Here is a 10788-nt window from a genome sequence, read left to right as displayed (position 1 = left end):
TGTACAATTACAACTTCGTTTTCGTATAAACGAATTTCCATTCTTTGAATATTTGTTCTCTCTTGTTCAATTATTTACTTTATGAATTCACAAAATACTTTAATCTGAAAGTAAGATTACTTCATGAATCCATATACGCACTTTAATCTGAAAGTAAGATTACTTCATGAATCCATATACGCTCATACACCTTCTACGCTTCTTAAAAGAAATCTACTTAATTACTGTATTAAACCGAGTTATAACAAAACTTGATAGATAAATATAAGAAACATTTATAAAAATATATAATAACAAAATGATGCAAATATGCAATAATAAAGTAATTTACAAAGTACTCTTTACTTGACTTCTGACCCTGTTCATTCTTTTGCCTACCAAAGTACCAGCCCATCAAACCTTCTCATCATTACTTTATCGCTATTATCAACCATCGAGTTGGGTTCAACTCAAAATACAAAGAATTTAACAAAAGCACAAATATAACCTTCAAAAGAGCCGCAAAGACAAGAAAATTTCTTAAACATTTTAACATTCTAAATACCTCTAAAAACTCAAAATCAGACACATGAATCTGAACCGCGCGGTCTTTTGTTTCTAGGAAGATCCAAGAATGATGCACGGTCCATAACAACCTTTAGAGCCCTTCGTAATTCCTGTAACCCTTGGTCTTTCGTTAGTGACGAAACTTGAACCCATAACACGCATTTTATTCTCCCACCCAGTGTCCCTATCTCCGTGCGCACTAATTTAACGCGTACAGATTCCAATGCCCGTGTTAATTCCACGATCACCTCCTGCCTATCCTCGCAACAAACACGCACCTTTATCATAATTTTTTTGGTACTAGAATCTTCTCCAACATATGTCAACTCAAGCTCATCATTTTCACTTGGAATCATATAGTATCCTTCACTTTCATCCATACCAGTTGATTCCAATTCGGCAGCCACCTTCTTTAACTCCGTCACCCGCCTTACTACTTCGGCTAATAACGAAGCTTTATCCGCCTATAATAAAAATATTCGAGTTTTAAATCAAACATACACTAATACGAAAAATAAAGCCCTAATATCTTTATAGGTAAATACGGACAATATAGATACATATATAGAGTTAGGAATAATGTTGCACGACTACCTAAATCTTTCATATTTAACTTACAAAACTATATAATGCTTAATAAATTATCTAACAGAGAAAAAGAACAACAAAAAGTATGAAAATTGAAAAGACAAAAGTTTTAGGTTTATGATTACATATATCATCTTTTCAGACGTGGGTTTAAAATAATAATACTAATAATTGAAAAGTATGTTTTTATGGAATGAACAAATGTGGAATGTGAATAGTACTTTGACTGTGTTGGGGAGGAGGCTACGGAGGGTGGCAAGGTGGCCATTGATCCTCTTTCGGCGTCTCCTTTCGGCTTCGCTGTGTCGGTTACAGGCGGCCGTCGCCTTGGCCTCCGCCACGGCAGCTTCCTTGTCGTCCGTGTTCGCTGATAAATCACTAATTCCTCCATGATCATACACCAAGTTTCTAATAATATTCGAACAGTTAGTGTACTGGTACCCATAGTTTGGTGCAAACTGCATCATTGTTTTATGAAAGAGAACTAAGTGTTAAAAGTGGATACAAGTGTTTGATGTTGTGGCTGATGAGTTGAACTCTATGACTCCATGGATTAATATATGCAGGTGAGAGTGAGTGATATTTAGGGTTAACATGTACACGACATATGTCGGGCGACGGGGTTACACAGACAGCATGTGGACCCTGGAGCACCCGTGACAGGTGAAAATTATGTTGTCTCAAGTCTTTGACGAAAGGAAATTATAGTCCTCGGTCTGTTCATATGTTACTTCATTTATTACTGATGTTTAACGTTGTTTGAATAATTGGATTTGCATATTTATATTTACATAATTAGTATATAACGGTGTTATCCAAGCGTAAATTGTTTTTTTGACTTTTTTAGTTTGTTGATGAGAGATTTTAGAAGCTAAAACCTTAGGTTGTGTGAATAGATGTAAAGAGGTTGGAGGCATAGATTTAGAGCATTCAGACTCATAAACCAATTCAAACCTCCACCTCATCATCATATTATAGTTTAACCATTTCTTTAAACACCATCACTTTTTACTCCACTCATAAACCAATAAAAACTTTCACCTCATCTTCCATATCATTACCTACTTTTACTACTATATAATATATATGTATATGATTTGTGTGTAGTGGTTGTGGTGGGCCCACTACAAACCCACATTTCAAACGTTTGAGAATACAAACAAACACCTTCAGAAACGTTTGTCTCCGCTTGTAAACTTTTGTTTGCACCATTCTATGTCTACAAAAACCTTCACACAAACACCGGTGGAGATGCTCTTAAGAGTGTAAATTAAAGGGAAAATTCTTAAAATAGGCTAAATGATGAGAGAAAGTTAAAATAGGCCAAAAATTTGATCAAATTCCAAAAGCAGTCCTTCGAAAATCATCTGCGCCGACGCATTTGGATTCCCGTCGATAGTTTTCGTCTATCAATGCTACAATGACACGTGTAAAGGAGCTGACACATTCTGATGGTTTTACAATGAAATACGTCTGGACCGATAATTTTGGAATGAAAATCATCTCCACAAAACCATCTCCAAAAATCATAGAAATCTGTGTTTTTTTGAAATTCATCTGAGCTGATGAATTTCAAGTGAATTTCATTTTCGAAGATAATTTTCAAAAAAACATGCGCCAACATCATCATTATCTCCACTTTCCGGCCACCACCCCACCCACCACCACCACCACCATTCCCACTTTTTCCGACAAACATCATCTCCGTTACCCTCCTATCATCATCATCACCTTTCCGACCACCACCCCACTCACCACCATTCCAACTTTTATGGCAAACAACACCTCCGTTACCTTCCCATCATCATCATCACCTTTCCGACAAACCACCAACCGGAGATGAAGCAAAAGACAAGTCACCGGAACCACCGTCTCCGTTGCCGCAAGAGGTTGTTTTGAGGGATTTTTTGCACTGTGAATATTTTGTTAGAAAGTCCGACGATGCATGCCTTAAAGGCCTTGAAGGTTTGTATTCTTTTATTAACCATAGCTTTGAGGGTTTTTATACATGGCTCCGATGGAGGTGATATTTGTCGAAAAAGTGGGAATGGTGGTGGTGGTGGCGGTGGTGGTGGGTGGGTGGGGTGGTGGCCGGAAAAGTGATGATGATGATGATGATGATGGGAGGGTGATGGAGGTGATGCTTGGAGGAAAAGTGGGAATGGTGGTGGTGGTGGGTGGGGTGGTGGCCGGAAAGGTGCGATGATGATGGGCGGGTAATGAAGGTGATGTTTATCGGAAAAGTGGGAATGGTGGTGGTGAAATAGTCCTGAACTTAACGATTATTTTACTAAACTCCGTTAAATAATCAACCTATTTAAACACAGTGGAATAACAAACTGTAAATTAGAAACAAAAACTTTAAACTTAAACAATAAAACTTAAATAGGTTGTCAGTGGTTCTCGGTTTTTTTATGGTTTCTTCTTATTTGACATATGTTTAATAGGATATTGATTCAAATAGTTTTTGGCTCGTTCTTGCTTAATCGAAAATGATAAAAAAAAAAAAAAGACTTTCAACAACCTCGAACTAATCAAGAATGCACACAAAGTCAGCCACAAACATATGTGCAGTGGTGGCCTTGCACGAACACGACGAAGAGGTCGACTAGACTGTTGGCGTTTGCTTTCTCGGACCAACATTGACATGAATGGTTCTCTGTGGTTGAATAGTGATCGGCTGACCACTCCTTGATTTGCAACTATTGTTTTTCTAATTGATCGGTTGGGGACGACGACATAATTGCCGACAACTAACCCTAGATCACAACTCTCTTCTCCCATTTGTTTTTCATGTGTAACCAAGTAAGAAGACGAATTGATGTTTCACTTCATACTTGCAATCGAATCGAATGGAGATTAATATGAAAAGAGCGGACATGGGGGGAGGAAATGGTATAAAGGAGGGGAGAGAAAGCATTTTAGGTTCAAACTACCCTACATGTGTGGCATGTGGGGGAGGAGTAACGGCTGTTTTGAACGGAGTTAGGCAACATGACTCAAATAGACGAAGTTTGGAAACCCTAGGCTCTAGAATTTCATGATTTGTGATTTGGTACTCAACCAGTAAACCTTGTAAAATCTCAGAAATTCAAACCAAAATTAACTCTACTAAATATCATCAAATGCAAAATCTTTTCCTCTCCAATTTATTATTTTGCGAGAGTTAGCAACTAGTAAATGGATGATGGAACGTAATCACCACTAAGCTATTTGTTTGATACAAACAAAATGACACTCAAGTGATAAAACAAGAACATCATGTATAGTTGCATGCTCCTTGTGCTTTTGGACTTGTACCTTGAGCATATCCTCATCCACTTGAAATTTTCCTCTATTCTAAACATTTATTTCAGCATCATACTTAATACTTCTGACATCGTACAACGTAGCATAAATGCCTTTACCATTATCCTTAGGCTGAGGGGTGTGGGGGGCGCGAGAGGGGGCGTGAGTGGGGGCGCCATCCAATAATATTGTGACGTGTGGCAGAGAGAGAAACTTGATAAGATGGGTATTGGTAGTGGTGATAGCGCCCCGGGGCATGGTGTGGAGGGGCGCGAGAGGGGGCGCGAGCGGTTTATTTTTTTATTTTTTTATAAATGTATTAAAAAAACGTATTATTAAAAAAACAAGTAATTATTTAAACAAACACACATTAATTAAAAAAACACATTAATATATAAAAAAAATTAAAGTACTAAAAAATTAAAAAAACACATTAATTAAAAAAAATTAAAAAAACACATTAACATTATTCTTATTCTTCGGCTTCGTCTTCTTCGATCAACCTCTTCCGGATACGTTCCTTTTGTTTTTCCATCAGCATTTGGTCGACCGGATTTAGGTGGCTGAAGTCTCTTGCAAGGAAGTCCAAATCTCTCATTCTTTTTTTTTCCTTTTTGTCAACAGAGACCACCTCCAGGGTTTTGTTGAATTTATTGAGGGATTCAACAAGATCGTTGATGTTTACGGCTTCCCCCTCAGCCGGTTTTTTCCCCCTGGCGTCCCTTCCCAATGGCCGCCTCCTCGGCGGTGAAGACGTTTCCTCCCCCGCAACGTTTAGGTCGAATCCAACCCGGCAATCCGACCCGTCCGTTGTGCTGTACGCTCCAGACGAACTAGTTTTAGTCCGTTTCGGCCCTACTTCCGCATCAAGGTCCGGCGCCACCAGCTCAACCCACTTGGCACACCTTCTCAACCTCTCCCACAACTTTACACCGTCCCACGTCTTCACCGCCCCATACCTCCGCAGGCACTCCTGCTTCCACTCTTCGACAGTGAAATTATAGACCGCCAAATCGTCACTGCCACTTGGTCTCATACGACCGGCGTTCCTGTTGAACAGATTAGTAAACAAGCCGACAAATTTTCTAATTTCGGTCCACCGACCCGAAATCATATCGGGATTCCGCTCTGTACTCCCAACGAGCGAATAGAACGTCTCCCTAACCTTTGTCCAAAAGACCTTGCTCTTTTGGTAGTCGGCTGCAAAATTATGTAAATAAATTTGTAAGCCATTTAACTTTTTTATTTAACTTTTTATTTACAATCATTTTTAAAAACGTTAAAACAATTACCGCAACGCCGATCCTCAGAAATGGCTATCCAAGCCCGACACAGGGCTTCCTTCTCATCCGATGACCACGGAGTGATTTTCCGTTTCGCCCTTCCGGTCGAAGCCGAACCCGACCCGTCCGTTGCAAGTTGTTTTTTCCGGTGGACGCGTCTTCTTTGTCCCGCAGCTTCACCTTCTGGTTCCGGTTCTTGTGTCTCCGGAACTACAAAGTTAGGAGACGGTTGCATGTTGGATGGTTGAAAGCCGGATGATTGTTGCGACCCCGAATAAAACATCGGTTGTTCCGGTGCCGACCATAAATCGTCGTAAGGGTAATCTGAATCTAGGTTTGGGTACCAATTTCCAGACATGTTTTTAAAAAAAGGTTTCGAAGATAGGGTGATTTTGGGTTTTGGGTGTGGTGTGTGATATTCGTTTTGGTTGTAGTATGTGAGAATGGTTGTGTTTGATATGTATTGTGATATATGTATTGTGATATATATAGATGATTTTGTTAAAAAAAAAAAAATATTTTTATTCATTATTAAAGCCTTCCAACGGCTCTTTCCCATTTCCCACAGCCACTCACGCGCGCGAGCCTCCTGGCGCCTGCCTCGTTTTCCGCTCTCGCGCCCCTCTCGCGCCCCTCTCGCGCCCCGGTGGTGTGGCTCTCGCGCCCCGGGGCGCTATCGAAGTCCCTCACGCGCCCTGACTAGCGCTCCGCACCCCTCAGCCTTATAACACAGGCCATCAATAAAGCACAATAACATATAAATATGTGATATAAATAAGCATTCAGGAAAATGTTTGGTCAAATATGAAACCTTCAGAAAAATATGAAACATGCATGATGCATATATTAGGTGTATTATTTTTTATCATTGTTGGTCTCAAATAACAAATGGGCTGATAGCAATCTCACTTTTTATCACATTTTTTTTCCAACGGTCCGCAACTAACAGAATGCTAACGTCGTTAGTTACAGATCATGCGGAAAAACGCTTTTTGTGGGAAAAATCATATTTTTTTGCCGGGAAACTCAACCTGAACACCACCACTAACTCACCACCAACCAACCACCACCATTTGAGCACCACATACCAACCGATTCCGATGATGGTTATAGGGTTCCGACGACCTCAATAATTGAGGCTTTTACTAGAAAAATGTTCCTAAAGGTCCGATTGCATTCTGTTTGTATTCGTAATAACTTTTCTTTAATTTACCTAGAGGTTAACGTAAATGAACCATAACTATGTAACCTTATTCCTAATAGATTGACCCCAAAATAGCATATCCAAATTATAAGAAAGCCTAGAGTTGCCACAACTGCGGAATTTGCTCCTTGCAAATTTTTATTTGTTCGAGTATGCAAATAAATTGCGAATACGATCCAAGTAATAAAGGCCCAAGTTTCCTTTGGATGTTACAAAGATGTTTGGGACAGAAATGTTGAATTTTCTCGAAAAATGTGAGATTTCGGCCAAAAACGATTTTCGGCGACTTGCAACTAAAGACATTAGCATTCTATTAGTCACGGACTATTGGGAACAAATATGATAAAAGGTGGGGTCGTTATCAGCCAATACATTAGTTAAGACCGACAACAATCAAAAGATGATAGTTGGAATTAATAAAACCAACACGCCTTATTTTAACTAAGTTAAATAATATGGCTACGTAACCTTATGTCCGCCTATTTTTACTCTTTCGATCACTATAGTAGCATTTTGTACAACTACTTATGTATATCCTTAGAAGGCGCAAGGGCGTGCCTGATGTTTGACTTAATTAGCTCCCGCATTGGTACAAGGTCTTTGGGGGGGGGGGGGGGGGGATCGTTTCGTCATCTGATGTACGCAGTCTTATCTTATACTTCAAAAGCAACTTGCATTTGCTGGATCAAGATGTCACTCATGCTTAGTTACCACTTATAATTAGTATTTTCATCAACTTCATACTAGCCAGGCACACCCAATTAGCACACACTCCAATAAGGGATGTAGCCCTGGGGGTGGTGCTCCTTTGGAACTACACCAAAGGGATGGTTCCCCGCTTTCCCCAAAAAGTGTGCCTCAAATCATTATAGTGTTTAAATGGCACGCCTTCTAACTCATATCAAAATGTATTATAATTTCTCATTTGATTTTAAGTACATCCAATCACACTAATGAAGACATTAAAACCACCGATAGGCATTTGGACGACGTGGAAGAGAGTGAGCGAGAGAGAGGCGTGGAGGACGTGGCGAGAAGAGATGGCAAATTACAAACCGTGTTCATGAGCAGGTCCATGAGGCACCTTGGAAGGAGGCCCACGCGCATGGAGGTCAACAATACGAATGGTCTAACAATGTTCTTCCATCCACATCTTACGAACTCATGAGCTCCATTAGTATGGGTTAGGCAAATGAATGAAGGACAAGTGCACCACTTCAAGCACACGATCATTTTCCGGCGCATTTGATTACTTGGACATTAATTATTTGTGTCGTCTTTTTCCTTTTTTTATAGATTTCTCATTCTCATGTGAATAAAGCTGCCTTTTTTCATAAATAAAGTATTCAATATATTTTAGTTTCGGTCAAAATAAACTTATGTATGTGTTTTACTATAATTATTTCCGTTTCTTTCGTTTAGACTGAAATCATAGAATGCCAAATAACTTTTAAAGTTACTCAATTTACTATACAGAAATCACTGTTTATCGTTTTGAAAATTTTCATAAATGATAAAAATGAAAGACAAATTTATTGATAAGTTAATGATTACAACTGGTTTTCTAGCTCAATGGCATAGGGGTAATGATTAAGACTTGAAATCTTAAGATCGAATAAAATTCGAAACCTACTCAAGAAAGTTGTCTCACAATGGTGGGTTTTCTCTTTGATAGTGTTCATAGGTGAGTCAGACCTGAAATATCAAAATCAGTATGGACGGTTGGCATGCTGTCTTCGGAAGTCTCACTCAGGTATTCAGGTAGTTCCAAAAGCTATTAAAAAATTATAAGTTATTGACTGTTTAACCCCATTAACCAAGCAATCAAGCTTTCAATACTCACCCTTCGCGTACCTTTCAACGATCGTTAAAGACTTCATCCATCCAAAGTTTAATGCCCCTTTAACCATGCAAGGACTGATATTGTAGCCTACTAACACACAACCAGCTCAGATTTAACGTCTACTTCGTTAAAGCATACTTCAAGGCCATGTGTTAACCATTTAAATTAACGTTAAGTTAATTTGAACTACAGTGGTTATGTAGTTAAGAAAACTTAACTGACTTTATTGAAATACAAGAATAGCATTGGTCCCATTATAATAAATTTCTAATTTTTATATTTTATATTCACTTTTCTTTTTCTATTAAGATGTATTCTTTAATATTGTGTGTTATTGTATCATTAGTTAAATGTTCCAAATATATGTGTGTGCCCGTACGCGTATGAGTATGTGGGTAATCAAGTTTTTGACAACTAGGCATTTCACGTAAGTATCAGATTAACGGAGTTAACAGTCCGTTAGTTGCCGGCCGTTAGAAACAAATACTCCTTTAGTTAGGACCGTCATTTGTAAAGTGTTAAGTTGTGACTGTTATTTGTCAATAGGGCATAGTTAAGATTATTTAAAATAAGTATCATGCATACATGTTACATAATGTGCATATACATATACAAAGGATTACAAAATTAACAAATTATGTGACAGGAGGAAGAAATGGTGATGTATATGCATGTACAAATTAATACATTGTATAAACCGAGAGAGAAAGAGATAGGGAGGGATGATGCTTTGGACAAAACAATACCCATTATTCATCGGTTCTTCATTTTTGGAAGTTCCCCGGTGTACTCAATCCTATAACAAATTATGCGTTGCATTCATATATGAATGTTAATAAAATATTTTTAGTCGTACAAAGATAAATAAATAATACATTTTGAATCAAGTTATCTATGGGAGAAAAAACTAGTAGTAAGCGCAATGTAGCTTCAATAATTGATAGTAAAACAAGAAAGAAGAAAGTGTCAAAAGTGAAAACATCTTTTTGAAATAAAGATCAAAAGACTTGGACCTTTCTTAACCCAATGCACTTAAGATGGTGTGGTTTCAAACGTCCCACCCATTACGTTCTTGATGATTTAAAACTTTATCTATTTATCCTGTTTTGAGAAGGGTTCGTTTCATATGTTCTCATTATGTTTTTTATTTTAAACTTACATTTATTTATCATATTTTAAAAAGGGATTTTTTAACTAATAGCCAACCAGTTTGATAACGATCAATTTTAATAAGAGTACTCGCTATAGAACAATAACGTTAAGTGTTATGCTGAGATGGCACACCCTTAACGCCAGCTATACTGCACCACAGCGTTATGGACTGTTAATTAACACAGTAACAAACGTTAAACATGAAAAAGTAGTGGGGCTATCAAACTAATAATCAATCAAACTTTTTTTTTACTGTTTTTTTTCTTTATTTTATTCACCAGCTAGATAAAGCTTGTTAACCTACAACACTTTAATTAACAAGTTGGTTAGTTAAAGCCCAACTGCCTACGTAACAGTGACGTGACGTTTTAACTGGTACTTGCTTGTTGAACCACAACATATAGCCTAAGTACATGTATGCTATGAACTGAAAACATGTATTTTTGTGAATATGATAGTTTGTAAGTTAGAAAAACGGAAGGAATCGTCTTTTTATATAATAATTACTATCTAATACAACTATACAAGATATTCAAACTACAACAAAGTTCAATGAAGAAAGAGTACAAAAGAAAACATCTCACATATAACCGAAGGATTCAAGTGTTCCTTTGTCTCCATTTCTTGTCAGCATCAACAACAAAAGAACAAATTTTCTACCCTATACAAATCAAAAGGGAATAAAAGAAAGAGGTAAAAAAGAATAAAGAGTCATTGTATGTCCCCTTTGATGTAACCATTAGTCATTAAATCGACCAACCAACAAATTTTCTCTTTTACATTAAATCTTATAATGAAAATGTTCTTTCAGGTCGATTCAAATTACTATACTCGATTGGTTTCACATAATTATTGCGTCAAAAATCTCTTTGCGTGATCTCAAA

The 10788-nt window shown here is 37.7% G+C and overlaps 1 protein-coding gene across 1 annotated transcript; it reads right to left on the bottom strand.

Moving 5' to 3' along the window:
- Window positions 1–357: 357 nt before the first annotated feature.
- LOC143584819 (transcription factor bHLH30-like) lies at window positions 358–1601 on the bottom strand. The gene is made up of 2 exons (XM_077066773.1): window positions 1356–1601; window positions 358–1010 (listed from the first exon to the last, which is right to left on the bottom strand). The coding sequence occupies exons 1-2, from the start codon at window positions 1599–1601 to the stop codon at window positions 561–563; spliced, it is 696 nt and encodes a 231-aa protein (XP_076922888.1). The 3' UTR covers window positions 358–560.
- Between the last annotated feature and the right edge of the window lie 9187 nt (window positions 1602–10788).

This window comes from Bidens hawaiensis, unplaced genomic scaffold (assembly GCF_021521415.1).
Source record: "Bidens hawaiensis isolate Kalapana, Puna unplaced genomic scaffold, B.hawaiensis_p1.1 tig00033471_1, whole genome shotgun sequence".
In the NCBI taxonomy this organism is placed as follows: Eukaryota; Viridiplantae; Streptophyta; class Magnoliopsida; order Asterales; family Asteraceae; genus Bidens; species Bidens hawaiensis.
Note: the sequence above shows the minus strand (reverse complement) of the source record. Positions and strands in the feature narration are given on the sequence as shown.